The sequence below is a fragment of the Cryptotermes secundus genome, unplaced genomic scaffold, assembly GCF_002891405.2.
Source record: "Cryptotermes secundus unplaced genomic scaffold, Csec_1.0 scaffold2173, whole genome shotgun sequence".
Taxonomy (NCBI): Eukaryota; Metazoa; Arthropoda; class Insecta; order Blattodea; family Kalotermitidae; genus Cryptotermes; species Cryptotermes secundus.
Genome location: NW_019735597.1, coordinates 96,163 through 115,883, shown reverse-complemented (window position 1 = coordinate 115,883; position 19,721 = coordinate 96,163). Strand labels below are relative to the sequence as shown.

At 42.5% G+C, this 19,721-nt stretch overlaps 1 protein-coding gene and 1 long non-coding RNA gene across 3 annotated transcripts in view; one reads left to right on the top strand and one right to left on the bottom strand.

Moving 5' to 3' along the window:
* LOC111869715 (gustatory and odorant receptor 24) overlaps positions 1–2,453 on the top strand; it is a 19,154-nt gene extending 16,701 nt beyond the window's left edge. The window contains exon 8 of the mRNA XM_033753539.1: positions 1,794–2,453. Coding sequence (XP_033609430.1) covers positions 1,794–1,877 — 84 coding nt within the window. The 3' untranslated portion in view covers positions 1,878–2,453. The remainder of the gene's footprint in view (positions 1–1,793) is intronic.
* An 11,738-nt stretch (positions 2,454–14,191) lies between these two features.
* The window catches only part of LOC117282735, a 6,875-nt gene continuing 1,345 nt past the window's right edge, over positions 14,192–19,721 (bottom strand). For both annotated transcript variants that reach the window (XR_004513583.1, XR_004513584.1), the window contains exons 2-3: positions 19,454–19,574; positions 14,192–16,312 (exon numbers count right to left, since the gene is read on the bottom strand). This is a non-coding gene — a long non-coding RNA (uncharacterized LOC117282735). The remainder of the gene's footprint in view (positions 16,313–19,453; positions 19,575–19,721) is intronic.

Sequence of the window (19,721 nt, the reverse complement as noted above, 5' to 3'; positions counted from 1 at the left end):
CGCTCGTTCTGTTCTTATGAACTGCTGTTCAGATCCTGTTCTTGCCAGCTGATTTGCGGTTTCATTCCCTGCAATACTCTCCTATTGAGATGCCGCAAGCTGGTTCAGATGTTCAGATCCTGTCCTTGCCAGTTGATCTGCGGTTTCATTCCCAGCAATACTCTCCTACTGAGATGCCGCAAGCTGGTTCAGGTCCTGTTCTTGCCAGCTGATCTGCGGTTTCATTCCCAGCAATACTCTCCTACTGAGATGCCGCAAGCTGGTTCAGGTCCTGTTCTTGCCAGCTGATCTGCGGTTTCATTCCCTGCAATACTCTCCTACTGAGATGCCACAAGCTGGTTCAAGTCCCATGAACAGCTGTTCAGATCCTGTTCTTGCCAGTGTGTCTGTGGTTTCATTCCCAGCAATACTCTCCTACTGAGATGCCGCAAGCTGGTTCAGGTCCTGTGAACGGCTGTTCAGATCCTGTTCTTGCCAGCTGATCTGCGGTTTCATTCCCAGCAATACTCTCCTACTGAGATGCCGCAAGCTGGTTCAGGTCCTGTTCTTGCCAGCTGATCTGCGGTTTCATTCCCAGCAATACTCTCCTACTGAGATGCCGCAAGCTGGTTCAGGTCCTGTTCTTGCAGGCAGATCTGCGGTTTCATTCCCTGCAATACTCTCCTACTGAGATGTCGCAAGCTGGTTCAGGTCCTGTGAACGGCTGTTCAGAGCCTGTTCTTCCCAACTGACCTGCGGTTTCATTCCCAGCAATACTCTCCTACTTAAATGCCGCAAGCTGGTTCAGATCCTGTTCTTGCCAGTTCATCTGCGGTTTCATTCCCAGTAATAATCTCCTACTGAGATGCCGCAAGCTGGTTCAGGTCCTGTTTAGGTCCTGTTTTTGCCAGCTGATCTGCGGTTTCATTCCCTGCACTACCCTCATGACCTGGCACCCATATCAGTTGTACTCTGTTGTGTCTGGCCAGTGAATGGAGGTATAACTCCACCATTGTTTACCTCGGCATTATAGACGTGAGTGGCCAGCTTCACTCTTCAGCTACTTTATTTCTAGGGGGAAGAACCCTCAGTAACCACTGGATAGGACGTTGTTTGGGCTTCACAGCCGGTCTGGATGCTGTGGAATAGAGGAAAATTTGTTGTCCTGCCGTAAGTATAACCCAGGTCGTGCTGCCCTTAGCCCGTCGCTCTACCACCCGAATTATCCCAGCTCCTACTTAATTTTTGTGTAAAATAAAAATCAGACCTAATATATATATATATACACCTCTCTCTCTCTCTGTATTCCTGTTGCTCCCACTTGGAGCATAGGACATCCGTAAAACGCTTCGTTTCATTTCAGTTTCTTAATCCTTTGACAAGCGGTAGGATTTCTTAGACGGGGATCAGTTCGTCGCAAGGCCCCTACCTACGCAGGACAGCACAAATATAGAATAAAAGTAAACATCTATGCTTTGAGTGGGATTCTAACCCAAGATCTCAGTGTCTGAAAGGGCGAAGACTTTCATGCCTTAGACGTTGTGGACACTGTGATCGACAGACCTAATATAGTAGTGCTTGAATACCATTATTTACGTATATTCCTGTTTCATGATAATAAAATATTAAGCCAGAGAGAGATGTGACATTTGGTATGGCCCGTTGTGAATCTCCATGGTGGATAGGATAGCGCTCGTCCCTGTAACTTCCTCGTCTCCGCCCCACGGAAATCCAAACAAGAAAGGAAGAATATAAACATAATAAATCGAACAATATGTGCCATGTCCTCTGTCGACTCTGCTCTTTTGTTGCAGTTCGGCTCCACGCTTGTGACGTACCTCATTGTACTCCTGCAGCTGAAGTTCACGGTGGGTGGGCCCACTCAGCGCCCCTCCTGAAGGATCAACTGCAGCTGCTATCTACAGTGTCCCTCAAGTTCGCCTGACCACGCTGAACTTTTAATACCAATTTATATGATTTCCTGCGACATCTTTCTGAAGTCATTTATTTGTTTTTCAGCCAGTCTTTCATTTTCAAGACTTGACTCAGTATCTGAGGACATGTCCCAACAAAAGCAATGTGCTAAGGTGACGGTGAGTGGCGGACTGTCAGGGAATCGGAAGATTACGACCCTGTTCTACTGGGGATGCTCACCGAATATTTTCGAAATGAGACTGAGGAAACCAACGAGAAACCCCAGCGGGTGTATTACTGGTATTCGTGACGGTTAATCTTGAAGCGACAGAGATGCATAAACGCTGTACCAATTAGGACGGTGAATTTATATCTAATTAGGAAAGCAGCTTCGCCAAAAACTTCAATGGGTTATAGACATTTCAATAACTGAAAACAGATGGGTCAGTAAACTCCACGCCTCTCATGAGGTCCTTGGCTTCTTTACAGAGTTCGCAACAGCCTCTACTCTCTACTGAGCAAGTTCTATGGTCTTAACAAAATCATAGCCAACTTCATTTAGTTCACNAAATAATTTACAGACTCCTCATGCATATGTAATTTATTTATTTTAATTGAAAAAAAAATCCGCCCTCCTTCAGTTTCTGGAGATGCTGGATTCCAATAGAAATCGACATACTCCGTAGTTCATTTCGCACTTTTCCCATTGTGGTTCTCTTTCGGCCTCCCTTAGTTCAAGTTCATAACAATCAGGTCAGTTATAATCTGGTGTTACATAAAGTCAGCAAGTTATACAGCGTAGCCCTAAAACGTAGATTTTTTATTACTAGTGGGGTGGGTCTAAACCCCTTGTACTGCGGCCACTTCTGATGTATTGTACCAGCCCCAGATGATAGGTGAGGGTGATTGTGGAGCAATTGGTGGAATGAAGATTGGCAGGGGAAACCGAAGTACTCGGATAAAACCTCCCCCAGCGCCACTTTGTCCACCTCAGATCCCACTTGACCAGACCAGGGATCGAACCCGGGCCGCCGCGGTGGGAAGCCAGCGACTAACCGAATGAACTATGGAGCGACCTAAAACGTAGATACTTAACAATGATTATAATCATACCGTAATGCTGTACGTCACAAACACAATGACGCAATATTTTTCCTCAGTAGATGGAGTGAAGCTGACTGCGCGTCTGTGTCTGACTTTGGGGTGTGCGTGAAGGATAGCGAGGATTGCGGTAAGCAGTAGTACTGTAGTGGTTGCAGTTTGGTTGTGGGAGAGAAGACAGGTGACGCATGTTAACTAGAGCTCTGCAATCCCTATGTCAGTTAGTGGATTTGAGAAAATCCACTGTGCCTTCTGTTGACAAAGCACAGGTATAAAACCTCGAACAGTACATACATAAAATTTTATGCACAAAATCATTAAGGGTGTTGTGAATTTTGTAATAAATCTTCGTGTTCCATAAAAGGTGTAAAATTTCACGAGTAACTTTGCAACTCTTAGATTCTCAAGAAGACTGCTGTTTCGCGGAGTTACTGGCCGTGTTACGAGTGGAGAGACGCGAGATGTGATGTCACTTCAGCTGCACTGCGTGAGGATAACGAATTGTCACTTGGGCCCTGTTGCAGCCGACACACGTCTTGACACCTTATCTCAGTTAGTGCACACGACTAAATACATAGCGCAAATTTTGAGCTATTTCTTGAGTTCTGGAAGAAGAACCGTCTCGAAAGTCGAACAGAATTTGTCGGTGGTCAAGCTTACAAACGTATTGACAGAGGTCTCTCTATATGTATTATATTAAAGTGACAAAGTGTGTGGTGTCCTAAAATTGCAAATGTCCTTATCTGGACGCTGTGTGAGTGTGGGTACCCTCGTGTAGAGTGACTGCATAACAAATATGACGCCTACTCAGAAAGACCAACCTTTCACCTCGTCGAAGAGATGAACCCATTTTGAAATACATGAAATAGTCTAGGAACAAGAAGCTTGGTCATGGATCACGACGGGGCCCGAAACCAAGAATAAGTCTGCTGGCGAGGACCAGCAATCAGTTACCAGACTACATCAAACTGAGAAGTGGAAAGGACGAGTTACACGCACGCAAACACGCACGCACACACACACACATATATATATATATCATATACTGGTATGTATTACGAGTCCTTTCGACGTTTGTCATGGATGTATATATTTAAAATGTTACATATAAAAACCGCATGTAAATTTGATTAGTTTTCCGCATTTCTATTCCTTCGTGTGACTTAGCAACTTCTTTAGCTGGAAGGAGGCAGAAAGATAGCAGTAAACTATGTGAAGGCCTGAGAGGGAAAGATGAAATGTAGGAGTAACCGCTGTGAAAGCGAATGACAATTGTCTCTATGCCCACTGAAGCACAAGGTCATGAAACCTTACGTGGGAGTATAGAGATAGCTATAAAAAGAGGCGAAAATGTAAAACTAACTCTGTAACAGGCCTTGGAGGCCCATAGGGCTGTAAGACGCCGAGACTCCCACATTTTCCAGACAGTCGGCTCACACATGGCGGTGAGGTTGTCAGCCTTACGCGCCGGCCGCCCTTTACCCCCAAGAAGATTCCTGGTGCTCATTTCTGTTAGAGGCTGAGTCGAAAACAGGTTCATAGTGCGGCTGGAATTATTAAGTCGTTTGAAAAATCCAGTGACCTCATCGGGAATCTAATCCGCCACCTTCTGGCTTGTAGCACAGTGCCTCAACGAACTAGGCTACCGCGTACCGCTAGAGATGTAGCCGCAACGAATGTCAACCTCAAGACCAGGCAAATGTGACCGGCTGGTTCCATGTGTAACTGAGCCGCAAAACTGGGTTCACCTAACCCTGCCCTGATGACATAGAAGCTGAGCCAGCCGGGTTATTTAGGGGAGTTCTAGTGAAGGCGTAACTGAAGGCGTATATTTGCAGTAACAGAGTCAGTGGCGGGCGCAGCGTGTATGTGTAACATGTAGTCACGTTATGCAGCGTAGAACATGTTAGAATATGGAGCCAACATCTTCCTGCAAAACAGCGATGAATTTTTACCGAACTGTACGACGTCATATCCAAGAAGAGAACCACAAAACTTGTGGGAATTTATNGTTTTTAAAAGTTACTAGATGCTATTTAAAAAACTTTTATTGTCAATAGTTAAAATATTTTAAACCATGTAGGTTCGTGTCCGTACTCCTATCGCCCTTCTTGTATGGGGCAGATTTTGTGCCGCCTGTCTATCTTGATGAGGAGGTTCACAACACTGAAAACAACACAGCAAGCCACGAACAAACCCTCGACATCAACAACCTTCTCATCAAGATAGACAGGCGGCACAAAATCTGCCCCATACAAGAAGGGCGATAGGAGTACGGACACGAACCTACATGGTTTAAAATATTTTAACTATTGACAATAAAAGTTTTTTAAATAGCATCTAGTAACTTTTAAAAACTTTACAACACCAGGAAGCTGCTGTGATTGTGAAACGCTCAACTTTATGTGTACTGTGCATTATAGGATATAAGTGTATGTATTTTAAATCAAAACACCTATTGTGATGGTAGTTTCCAGTTTGTAATGATGTTCCCTCTGAAGATGGCCCGTAAGGACCGAAACATGTAAGGGAGATAAGTTTTAACGTAGTAAAAACTTACATGTCACACTGGACGGAGTGGTTTGTATTTAGAATATATTAGATACGGAAAACTTGTGTTCAAGTGACTAGTTGATAAAGTTTCTTCCAATTTTTTCGCGTACCTTTTCCTCTTTTTTATTTCTGTATGTAATGAGAAGCGGTGTGATAGCCTGCCCCCTGTTCGTGTGACTCTAACAGTAGATGCATGTAGCCGCATCTTGAAATGTTATAAAAAAGGTAAAGTTGTCCCTGTGCTTAACTAATTAACCACTACGCCGTGAAGACGTATGGGGTAGTGGACGGATACACCCACGTTTTCTTGACCTCGGTACTAGTTTGAAGGGAGTGGTTAACTTCACACTCCGACCGCTTTACCCCGGGGGAAAGAGCCCCAAATATCCATTGGATAGAGGCTAGCTGAGCTCCAGAACCCGTTTGTAGGATGATGTGGAGAAGTGATATTTCTTGCCACCACCGTGATTCGAACTCCAACCCCTTGGTCATCCAGCCCGTAGACAGTGGCTATACCGACTGAGCTATCCCGGCCATTCTTGAAGTGTTTTATCGAGAAGAAAAGAACGCTGGGTGCTGCACACTGTTTGATCACGTGTTTGCCAATACCGTATTTGCCGTTTCTTATATCGAATATCGTTACAGAGTTGGGTATCACTTCTGATTGGTGTTTGCGAGGTCACGAGTTGATACTTCGGTCCCGAAACCGGAGAAGTTTTTTGGGTTTTCCCAAGTCCCTTAATCACGTACCGAGATAAGTCACAGCCATTTCTTTCTATGTTTTTCCATTTGGCTGTTCACTGGTAATTCCACAAAGTCGGTTCACTTCTTACTGTTATTCGGCAAATATCCCATTCGAGTTTCGGCCAGGACACCAACGTTCCTGGCTGTGGTTTCTCGTGATCTTCCTCAGTACATCCAGAGAAGTTCCTTAATATTACTTTAAATTAGGCTAAAACGTCTTCCTGATATGTGCTTATAACTCAGTATTTACTTTCACCTATTCAATGTGGTCTGCCTTGTTTAGAGTTTCGTTATGTACTGCAGATTAATCGTCCTGTCCTTCGAGGCTGTGTAATCTGACGCACTTGGAAGCTTAATTAAGGAAACTTAATTTAAACAATTGAATACATAGATAATTAGCAGGTGATTACCTCTTTCAAAGCAGTTGTTACAAGCCAAGACTGGAGGGTTTCCTTGCCGCGTGAGTGTAGTTAGCATTTTTGCCCACTGGAAAAAGTGAGCAGGCGTATGTAGTTACTAATACACACAGGTGGCGGATAGAGGGCAGTAGTTGTCTTGTTGTAGCGTGTACTGCAGACATTCCTGCGGGACGACTCATGACGATTACATATGTTTATAATATAATCATACGTGTCATTTAATGTTAATATTTCGTAGTCGCAGTTCCAGATATCTATAAAAATATTGTGGGAATAACTGAATTCTGGAGTGGAAAACAGAAATTTAAAAACTACGTAAAATTTGTTTCGGTTATTTATAATTTTATTTAACTACTGCTTGTCATCTGCGACGGTTTGTTACAACTGAACAAGAAATAACACGATTATAAAGATAAGCTGGAAGCATGTTGATGGAAACAGCTGCGCTCTCTTCAACATACTCGCTCTCTTAGAACTGAACTGTGGGACGGAACGTCTCTGTCGAGAGAGACGAGCTCTTGCTTCATGTTCACGAGACCCGGGTTTGATACCTCGGCACCAACATCGGCCTCCCTGAGTAAGGTTCTTAGTGGTTCTCTTCAACACCGCCAGACAGATTCCGGGATAGTACCACAAAGGAGGTCACCACCTTTTCCATCCATGTTCTTTCCAATTTCGTATTCACTAATCAACATATCATTCAACACTACGTAGTCTGAGCTACTTGTATCGTCACTCAGTAAAGTATAAATAAATAAAACTGAAATCCAGTTACTGGAGTAAATCAGAAAATATACACGTATATCAGGGTAATAATATTTGAGGTTTCCACGGCAGTGATTATGAAGAAAGGTATCTTCTGTGGCGTGGCGCCGTGTAGATCTTGTTTTAACCGACGTTTCGGACACACGTCGGTTCAAACAAGATCTACACGGCGTCACATCCCAGAAGACGACATTTTTCATATATCAGGGTAGTCGATATTTGAGCCAAGTATTTCCCAAATACGAAACAGGAGATGTAGCTTCTATGAGCCGAGTCCAGGGAAGTAATATCGATTGTATTTGCGAGATTGTTATCGAATCGCTGTAGTCAGACCGACGATACTACAGTATGTACAAATATCAGTCTGTAACATCCGGACAAGTCAGGCGTGGCGGAGCACAGCACCCAGTACACCACACGGCCATCCTCTTCGCCAAACCCAGACACAGGGATCGCTTTGGGATTCAACTCCATTATAGCAATATGAAGAATGAGGCTGACTTCTGTCTGAGCAAGTCATGGAGACCTCTCATCTGTTCTCTGAAAGGTCGTAGAAAGCCTCCAACAAGGGACTGCAGACCTGGGACGGGGCAACGTAAGTCCGTGCCCTTATCAGGACATCTCAGCCCTAAACCTCCATCCCCCACAGCATGCGTAACACCCAGGCACAACACAGACCAGCACAAACAGCCCTTTTCATGGCCAGGTTGGTTATCCTGTTGGTTCGCTAGCCAATGGAAACAGGCGGTTCATTCTGCCCTATGTGCGAGCCAATCGGAAGTGAATTTCTGTCTTCCATTTCCTTCCTGTTTCTTATAAAGAAATTTTGGCAAGCCGATTGCTGTTGCCCGCTTGTCTCCACGCTGGTGTCTCTCTTGTCTTATCATTCCACAGGGGCACGCGGTAGCGTAGTCGGTTGAGGCACTATGCTACAAGCCGGATGGTCTCGGGATCGAGTCCCGATGACTTTGATTTTTTTTTCAATTTACCTAATCTTTCCGGCCGCACTATTGTCCTTGGGTCGACACAGCCTCTAACAGAAATGAGTGCCAGGAATCTTCCTGATGGCTAAAGGACGGCCGGTGCTTAAGGCTGACAACCTTACCGTCATCTGTAAGCCGATTGTCTAGAGAAAATGTGGGAGCCTCGACGTCTCACAACCTTATGGGCCTTCACGGCCTGTTACAGGGATAGCTTACTTAACTTATTATTCGATCCTGAAGATGAAGGCGACATGTTCCTCCTAAACGTCGGTTGACTTTCAACGGACTACACGACGCTACGTCCCGGAAAACGGAACACTTCATAACCACCGCTGTGAGATCCTCAGACCCTACAGACCTGAACTCTTTTGGTATGATTTTTATTTTCCGTGAAGTTTTCTTCAGCTGTCATGGATTAGGCGTCATGGCCTGGCTGAAGACGCTCATTACAAATATGAGAATATAAAGTCGATATTCTGAAAATTCAGAGAAAATTACAAGACTCGTTTACACCTTTCCTTTCCTTTCGACATTGACAATGAAGAGAAGGAACTCCTGCCATCTTGTGACGTTCAAGCAAAGTATTTGTGTATTGCCACATACGAGAACTACATTATCTGTTGGCGTATCTAACTGCACAGCTGGACAAACACAGTTCTGCCTCACCTCAAGCTTTCAAGGGCAGCAAATATTTAAGGCATGGGGAATCAGCCGTTTCATTCTTCTTTCATCACAATTCTCTGCGCTTTGAAATTCTACATTCATTCAACTAAATTTACTTCAGGATTCAGTGTAAATAATATGAGCATCTTTTTCCCAGAATGCTTAATCCTTCTAATTAAACCCATGGAGTACAGTGCTTCCTGTGAAGCTAACAGTCGCTCAGATAGTCCAGAAATTGGTCGCGCCATAGCTCAAGCGGTTAGTCGCTGGCTTCCCACCGCGGCGGCCCGGCTTCGATCCCGGGTCTGGTCAAGTGAGATTTGCAGTGGACAAAATGGCGCTGGGCGTGTTTTCTCCGAGTACTTCGGTTTCCCCTGCCAATCTTCATTCCACCAAATTCTCCATCATCATAATCACCCGGGGCAGGCTACAATAGGCCAATCAGTGGCCGCCGTGCCGAGTGGACCCAGGTGGACTCCACCCCCCACTAGGCGAATTTAAAATTTAGAATTTAATTAGTGCAGAAATTCTCAGCTCTTCATTGAACTAGAAGGCTCGTTGCCCTGGTCGAAACAGCCCGCCAGCACACCCTATCATGAACCAGCAGAATAAAGGTCATAATATCATAAACTACGAGTATATATTTAATATCCATTCTAATATTATCCACCCATCTACGCCTAGATGTTCTATTTAGTCTCTTTCCTTCAGAGTTTCCGAATTTTTTATACATTTTTACTTTCCGCTACGCGTGTTATATGTTCCCCTCAACTCGTTCATTTGAATTTGATCGTCCTAATAATATTTTGCGGGCGTACAAATTGTGAAGCCCCTTCACTCAGCAGTTTCCCTTGTCTACTTTGGGCCCAAATATCTTCCACAACAGCCTGGCTATCAGCGAATATTGCAGAAAGTATTGGAACAGGCAAACCGGAAGAAATTTGCCAGCAAGCAGACTGTTACATTCTAGTACATGCGCATGGGTGCCGAGGCACCTACACAGAGCCTCAGGCCATACGGAAGCCTTGAGGGGTTCCAAACAGGGAGCTGGCGTGAAACCGCCGCCTGACAGCCTTGCTGACAGAAGCCAGGCTCAAAGTTATCTCCCTTCAAACATGAAACTATTTGCCAATCATCAAACCGCCTATGGACGTTAAGATGACAATCAGGGGCCTCAAGAAGGAAGAAAATCCAGATCTATGAGAGTAATATACGGTTTATCTTCAATTCTCCTATGCTGAAGGGTTCAACAGAAAAATAGACATATTCACAGAACTGCGGCGCAATATTTCGGCTACTACAACAGATTTTAGTCGGCATTTCCAGTCTTTTCTAAGTAGCGGTATGGCCGGAGTACAATATTTTCGAGACACAAACAAAAATAAACTTAATTTGGGCGAGAAATTTTAAAAATATTGTGGTATGACGCTGAAAGCCGGAAGGTAGCAAGTTCAAGTCCCGATGAGGTCATTGGATTTTTTTCAATTGACCTAATCCTTCCAGCCGCACTATGGCCCTGGGGTCGACTCAGCCTCTAACAGAAATGAGTACCAGGAATTAATTAAATAATTTTCCTGGGGAGTAAAGGGCGGCCGGCGCGTAAGGCTGACAACCTTACCGCCATCTTTGAGCCGATTGTCTAGATAATGTGGGAACCTCAACGTCTCACAACCCTATGGGCCTTCACGGCCTGGTACAGGGATAGCTTTACTTTTTTTGTGGTATGACATGCATAAGAACAAGTAGAAAACCAGTTGTACTGGAAGAGGATTTTCGTGGTTCTTTCAGACTTTTCTTGAGAATTTCAGGATATAAACTTAATCAGCTAAATGGCCGCGCCATAGCTCAAGCGGTTAGTCGCTGGCTTCCCACCGCGTAGGCCCGGGTTCAATCCCGAGTCTGGTCAAGTGGGATTTGTGGTGGACCAACTGGCGCTGGGGCAGGTTTTCTCCGAGTACTTCGGTTTCCCCCGCCAATCTTCATTCCACCAATTGCTCCACAATCACCCTCTCCTATCATCTGGGGCTGGTACAATAGGCCAGAAGCGGCCGCAGTACAATGGGACTTAGTCCCACCCAACTTGCAATAAAAGAAAATAATAAGATAAATCCATATTTGTTCGATGGGCCTTAATTATGGTGATAGTCCCATAACATTTACTCCTATGTGTCTAAACTAGTCTATGCACCTGAAATAAGGTAGATAAATAGCATAAGACTCGATCAATCAATCAATCAAGGAATTAATTATGCGAAAAATCATGCTTTGTTCCTATCACACTCCAACTTTATTTGTCTGAACCTAAGTTCTGTGTAATATGGAAACCCTCTGTGACTGCGTTCTGTTTTCCTAACGCCCTTAAGCATCGTTGTCTCTCTGTATTCACGACTTGAACACAACATTGAAATTTAATGAGTTCTAAAGGCTTGCATTCTGCTTTTAAGTCTTTAAGAATTGCTTGAAAGACGATAAAACGGAACTTAAACTAGAACACAGAACGAAAATTACTGACCCATTCCAGAACAGAAATAACCCCAATTACGTTGTTACAGATAATGCCTTCTCTACTTAGTTTTGTAGCCCAGAACTGCTAGCTTTGAACGCTACTTGTAGTAAGCTGGCACCAGCGAGGACACAGACCATGCACTTAATGCAACATATTTTACAATATTTATTAATCATGTATTTTTCCTGGACTGTGAACATCAGTCCAGTATTTAAGAATATTAACATTTGGTCAAGTCATTTTGAGTGTCGTCAGTGTTAAAGTATGTAAGGGAATACGGGGCAATATGGTGCCTTGCGGCGTATTTGTAAACAAATTTTAAAGAATTGCATTTATTGGCTCGCCTTCTCTCACGATCTATCTTTCGAAATGTCGAACTCGAGAACCGTTAAATAAATCTTCGAGAAATTTTATATTACCGAGTTTTACTAAAATTAGTCGACATCTTTAATTCTGTGTTAAAGTCGGGAAACAATGGCGAAACCATTAGAGAAAATTAGAAAATTAGAAAATTAGAGAAAATGCATGATTTGGGGGCGAGCGAAATATATAGAGCGTAACTCAATAATTATCTACCAGAACGAAAAATATTTCGGAGAAAAGTTAAAAAAAAAATTAAACATATATACAAAAAGAAATATTGGCGAAATTCTTCATTTTTCGAGACAATGAAACAAAAGTAAATGAAAACATCAGGGTTTTTAAGATATATATCCTAACTAATTGCAGTTAGCGTGGATCTACACCTTGGTTCTCTGCTCCGTTAGAATCATATGACGTCATATTTCCAATTTCCGTTGCAATTTCTTTCCGTTTTATGAGGAGAGGGGATAGATATGTTATTTCGTCATAGTTCCAGCACATCTTGATGGAAGTTAGTGATGGATAATAAAGAGAAATATGGCAAATTCTTACGATCTACTTTTTTTCCTGGGAGGAGGAACATTGGTAAGGGGCGTACGTGTACAGCTCTCTGAGTTAAATACAAAGAAGTGTCTAGCATTAATATAAACGTCAATCGACTTCGTCCAGTGTGACCGATAAAATGTTTTTTTTATTTCTTTCCTTTTTAATCTTTCATCCTTTACATGTTTCGGCATTAGAGACCATATTCAGCAAGATATATCAATACAGGCGGAAACCGCTATTACAATGTGATTTGTCAATATCAATACATACATACAATATCATCACAATGCTATGGGTATAAAAGTTGATCCTTTAACAACTACAGCAATGTGCATGAATATATTAAAATATGTATAAATTATTACAATTAATCTGTTTACAAGTGCGGTTTAAAAAGGATGTTGTTAAATTTTTTAGAACCAATTTGGTTCGTGTCCTTCAAATTGTCTCTCTGTAAAGGAAGTTGTGTCTCGACCTCCTCGCGGTTCCGTCGTTTGATGAACAGGACTCCTTGGTGTCGTCCTGTTGTTCGGGCAGCGCAGTGTTATTATAACACATAACCAGCATAAAATATTATAGGATTTCTTTTTTCCTTTACACTACAGCCACAGTGGGCCTAGGCCTACCTCCATGAACTTCTCCGATAGGAATATTTACTAATAAAAATTTTAAGTCCCAATAATAAATAAAAGATAATATTACAGAGTCTAGCCTCCATGAATTTTGTATGCAGACAGAAACATGCTCCAAATGTTTGGCGAGCCATCAGAAATCAGAAGCATGTCTTCGGGGTGAAGATGCGACTATCGTGACTGCAGCAAGATACACAGAGCCGAACGCCGATTATCCGAATTAATTACTGAGACGGTTGGTTGAGATACTCGAAAATTCGGCTAATCGGATTAAACTTTTATCCACGAAAAACACTATTATAAAACTATACTCTACAGTTCTCATAGAAAAAGGGTAAATTTGTCCCTGTGTTCAACTAACTGAACTCTAAACCATGAAGGCGCATGTTTATGTATAGTTCCATGTATTCGTGGCCTCGGCACTTGTTGGAGGTGAGTGGTTAGCTTCACGCCCCAACCGCTTTAACACTGGGGAAAGAGCCCTCAGTAATCATTGGATAGGAGGCTGGGTGGGCCCTAGAAACGGTCTGGATGATATGGAGAAGAAATTATTCTTGCTTCTACCGGAACTCGAACTCAAGACCCTTCGATCATCCAGCTTGTAGCCAGTCGCTGTACCCACGGCGCTATCCCGTTTCGACAGCTACAACAATAAAAGCTTAAAAACTTTCAAAACAGGTACAAAATAAAATATTAAAAAATGTAATTTTAAATTAACATTTTCAAACACTCTGTTTGGAAAAGTGGAACAGTGGTGTTTAGCCAACACAGTCCCTGGTTGCAGTGATTCGGTTAATTGTCGATTCGAATAATCGGCGTTCTTTTTTTTTTTTTTTTTCCTTGGCACTACAGCCTCAGTGGGCCTAGGCGTACCTCCATGAACTCCGTTCACTTCGGTTTTTCTAGATCTTACATATTCAGTAGGACTCCTTGGACGAGTGATCAGCTCGTCGCAAGGCCTCTACCTGTAGACAAACACAGAAAAACGCACACAAACATCCATACCCTGAGTGGGATTCGAACCCACGATCCCGGCTTCCGAGAGAGCGAAGACAGTGCATGCCTTAGACCGCTCGGCTACCGTGACCGGCAATCGGCGTTCTACTATACATATATTGTCGTCTCACTGTGGGTAGAAGGGACGCAGATATGCAGAATTCGGTTGAAAAATACATAAAAATTATCTTCCGAATCCGAATTGTTTAATGAGTCTGACTTTGCCAGAGATAAACAGTTTAATTAAATTTATTCAGCTTCGAGCAGTCGCCTACTACGTATAAATTCTCAGAGCCCGTCCCTGGTCTCTGTTCTGGACTTGACGGTTCCCTTCCAGAGCGTCACAGATCCCATCTCCTCAGTCATGCAGCCGCTCGTCTCTTGAGTCTCGTCGCCTTATTTTGGAAAAATAAAAGCAGGCTTAAGAATCGCCTTATTGTGTCCGTACATCCGCCTGTTTCCGTCTGACTGTCCATGCACCCACCCCCTAATTTTTGTTAGCAATCTTATGAGATCACCTTGATATCTGTGTATCTGTTCTTTTCGGGTATATGGCTGCCGGTCTTCGCCAGCACAGTCATTCTTAGTTGCGAACCCCACGAGACTGATTACCATATTTTTCTGTCTCACAACTTTGGAAGTCGTGTAACTGCGCGTCTATGTATCCCCAGTAATTTACTAGTTTTCTATGCGGTTCGTGTCCTCTCCGAGAATAGTACGTCATTAGTTCTTTCTAAAACTTCCTGCATATGCATGATTTAGCTAAAAATATATCATAGAGTAAATTTTGTTCTGTTATTGATGGTGATGGTAATGTTGATACATAACATGAGAAGTTCATAACAAATGGACTTCACCTGGAGGCTTCCTACATTTCACGTCAAGCGTTAGTATACTCACTCAGTTCCTAGGCACTGGGTATGCCAGAATTTTGCTAGCCCTTAAAATAATTATCAATTTTTGCGTAACTCTGCATCAAGTCGATTGGAAGTACACTTACTGGCCCGAATGAGACTAATGTCAGTCTTGAACTGATTTCGTGAGCTCTGTATAAGGACGGGTACACGCGGCAGGTCAAACAAAAGAACTGCCACGAGGAACCGGAGAGACGGCCCCAACTGTAGCGTGGTAAATTATTATTATCTTGTTTGTGACTTGGAAAGTTGAGTTCAGAAACAGGTAAACAGTTAGAGCTCAACTACGAAGGGGAAGTGAGATTGAGTATTACAACGGCGAGCAAAAACAAATGGTGTCTCTTAAAATCAACACTTACAGAATGAAATATTCGTTAGACACTGTAATTACCACAAGACCTACAGTATCATTATCGTCGCCACCATTTCTCCTACCAACACCATCTGTATGTGACAAGGGCCCATTTTGACGAATAGGGTATTCCCAGACTTGAGCCATCGTAATTAGGAGTTGTTTGCGCGATTTGCACCGAACTGGTGTGTTTATACGTGTCTGTATGTCTGAACTCGAAAATATTTGGACAGATTTTGATAAAATTTTGTGTTGACATGTCATTAGATTTGAGGCTATCCAAAATTCATACTTTTCAATTTTCTACAAAAGAAACTTGTGAGATGGCAGTAACACGAGCAAAATTGTATATAGGATCCTGAATTTGTGTATAACAGACGATAAAGCCTGGCTGCATGAAATCAAAATTTAGCTCTTGCTTCATCCGTGACAAATGAACCATTGGAATTAGGCATATGAGGTTTGATATGGCGATAGGTGATGAACATGCCTGCAAATTTTATAGTAAATATTTTCAAGAATTTGAGTGACTATAGACAGAGTATGGATTGGTAATAGAATTTAGTGAACCCTTACAACCCGTAACTACAAGTAAGGGTTATGTTATCACTGTTCTACATACTTCATAAATCACTATAGGAAACATTAAGTCTTCTCAGTCTGTCATTTTCTTCATTAGCCGTCGCTTGGTAGGCGCTTCCAACGGCGGACGTTCCCCCTTCTCTGGATTTGGAACTGTCCCCTGCCTCAGCTACAAGTTTCTCACAGCAACAGCTTCAATGACTGAGCCCCAGCGGTCCTCTAACTCAGTGTTCCGCAACCGGTGTTCCGCGGCACACTGGTGTGCCGTCACAAGGTGAAAGGTGTGACGCGAACTTTTACCTATTGTAAGAAATTAATAGTCGAATTTTATTCGTTTTATTTTATCCCAGTTACCGTGTTTCATATGCTTGTATTTTATTCTCAGCCACTGCACTGATTAAATTGTTTATTCTTTATTACACGCTGTGATTTTTTATGTACAGTAATGTTGTATTCTAAGAAATTAAACGTAAATTATTGACTCACAGTTGTTGTTATATCATAGTTTTCATTATTGATTTATTTTTATTTTCCTCGCATCTACGCAGCTTCTTTGATATGCTTGCCGCATGTTCTGTGTACGCGCTTTTCCCTAAAACTGCAGGGATTAGCATGGGTTTCCCTGTCTTTTATAGCGCTGTTTCGGTATTTGCCCCTGTTTGTTAGAAGTTAGAGCTTCTTCAACTTTATAACTTTCTTCCTGTAACGATGCACCCACCGATTGTTGGACTTCATTTAAAATTATAAATATTTCAAAAATAAGTCGGTATAGTGTCACTTCTTCCGTTTGAAGAGTGGAGATCCCGCGTTTTACAGTTGTTTCAGTTCTATCACAGCTGTGCCCTGAAGTAGTTCGCAAATTTTGGTTGTTAGTTAGAGAATTACAGATGGGTCGTTTGAGATGTCCCCGACTGTATGGCCACTTGTTGACGGTGATAAAATGGTGATGGACACAATTAAAGAACATTTAGAAATGCTGCAGCAGAAATTCAATAAGTATTTTGGAGAGAGTGTACAAGATTTCGACTGGGTTCGTAATCCATTCGTTGCGAATTCAGAGCATCTTCCGATTAATACACAAGAGGAACTCGCAGATTTAAAAGCAGACAGAACATTGAAACTAAAACTTCTCGAAGTGCCTTTGGATACGTTTTGGTTGGCAATAAGGAGTGGATACCCGGCTATCTCCGAGATGGCAGTTAATGTGTTATTGCCATTTTCAACTACATATTTGTGTGAACTGGGCTCCTCGACGTGAACTGAAATTAAGACATCAAAGAGGGAGCGGCTCAAATCCATCGATGAAGAAATGAGACTTGCGTTGTCAACGATTCCACCACGGATCAGTCGCCTGTGTGCAGCTACGCAGGCGCAAGTATCACATTGAAGGTATGAGTAGAATTACTGTATTTACTTTAATAGTAATAGAAGTGTATTTTCTACACTCTACAGTTAATTAAAGTTCATTAATTGCTAATAAATGCACGAGTCGATTTCTGTTTAATGATAATAAAATAACAATATAATAATATTATAGTAATAAGTTGATCACGTTACGTATTTATATTAATTGTCTGATATCATGCGTTTTTGAGGGGAATAACATTTTGGTGTGCCGTGTTGAGTCATGGATACTTCATGGTGTGCCGCGAGGAGAAAAAGGTTGCGGAACACTGCTCTAACTAACTCAGTCACTCCCTCAGAGTCACAGTCAGAGTTACTTTACGACTGGCGGTTTGCCGCAATTCCGTTCGTCTTGGCGCCGAGCCCCTTGAGGCTTGCAACTGAACCTTTGCTGTCATAGTCCTTATGTAACATCCTTCCTGACGATAGGATGAGACTGTCTCTCGTGAATATGTGTAAGAGCATGTCACTGAAATTTCTTCCGTTTGCACTGTATGCAAGTCCCTTGTCAGTCCAGACTTCGCAAAGCAGATCATGTCTATCTTACTTATTTTATGCTCCAACGGCATCTTAGTCACTTGAAAGGTCGCACTGACTTACTGTTAAAGTTACGTTACGACCGACGATCAGTCGGTCAGTCTGTCTTGGTGTTAAGCCGACTGGCTGACTCACTAACTGGCCCTGCTTATAAAATCTCGGCGCGGATCCGGTAGAAAACACCGTTTCTCTGTTGAAGTGAAACATGTTTCTTTGCTGAACAGTTACTTTATAACAGCTGCGTAACGGCTATTGTATTTTTTTATTGCTAGTGGGGTGGGACTAAGTCCCTTGTACTGCGGCCACTTCTGGCCTGTTGTACCAGCCCCAGATGATAGGTGAGGGTGATTGTGGAGAAATTGGTGGAATGAAGATTGGCAGGGGAAACCGAAGTACTTGGAGAAAACCTGCCCCAGCGCCACTTTGTCCAACACAAATCCCACTTGAGCTATGGCGCGGCCTAAAAAATAGGCTATTGTATAGTAGCTTATTTCGCGGTCGTTGTCTAGTAATGGGTCTGCATGCCACAATACTGAGTCTAAGAAAATAAATGTACGGGAAGAATCATTATTACTTGACGACTGCTACAGTGCTACCGCCCCTACCTAGCGTCGTATTACTGTTATCAAGTTTCTATTCATTGTCACGTGTTCTATCACGTGGTGTATGATATATATTAGAAATGGCTGCTGTATAAGTACATGAACTGTCACACTAAGACCAAGGCGTAGGTGGGAGGACAATATTAAAATGGATCTTAGAGCGATAGGATGGGATGAGATGGATTGGATTGATCTGGCTCATGATAGGCACCTGTGGAGGGATCTTGTGAACACAATAATAAATATCCGGGTTCCATAAAATACTGGGAAATTCTTGAGTAGCAGCAGATTTGGCTCCCCTTCAAGAAGTGCTGAGCTCCATAAGTAAGTAAGTTAAGTATTGTGAGGCTGTGCCATAGCTCAAGCGGTTAGTCTTTGGCTTCCCACCGCGGCGGCTTGGGTTCGATCCCGGGTCTGGTCAAGTGGGATTTGTGGTGGACAAAGTGGCACTGGGGCAGGTTTCTCCGAGTACTTCGGTTTCCCCTGCCAATCTTCATTCCACCAATTGCTCCACAATCACCCTCACCTATCATCTGGGGCTGGTACAATAGGCCAGAAGTGGCCGCAGTGCAAGGGACTTAGTCCCACCCCACTAGCAATAAAAAAGTAAGTATTGTATAATCACTCTCATTCGTTCCTTTAAACCTGCTGACGTTTAGTGCTGTACCTATGCATACTTCCTTTCTCCTGCTTTCTAAACTAAGGTATGAATAGTATACTTGAATATTTATACGTATGTGTTTGTCCCACCAGTTATCACTCAAAATTCTGTTTGAGTGTACAATGTGGTTTTTCTGTAATTAGCCTTACGGCCGTTAAATCGACACATAAATAGTAAACAATTAATTTGAGTCATTATTATTAATACTGTTATTATTATCATTGCTGTTATATTTACCTTAATTCAATTTTGCTTATTTGTTTTTGTTATTTTCCTTTGTCCTTATGTTTGTCTTCTCACTGTTGTTGTTGACATTGTTGTTTGTATTCAAGTTGACTCTGCATTTGGCCACCGGGCACTGAGCTCAACATGTACACAAATAAGGAACTGAATTGAACTGTTAGCCTTCGGGCTCTTAAGTAAGCACAAAAATAACAAGTAATTGAATTCTATATTATTATTATTAGTAATAGTATTATTATTATTATTATTATTATTATTATTA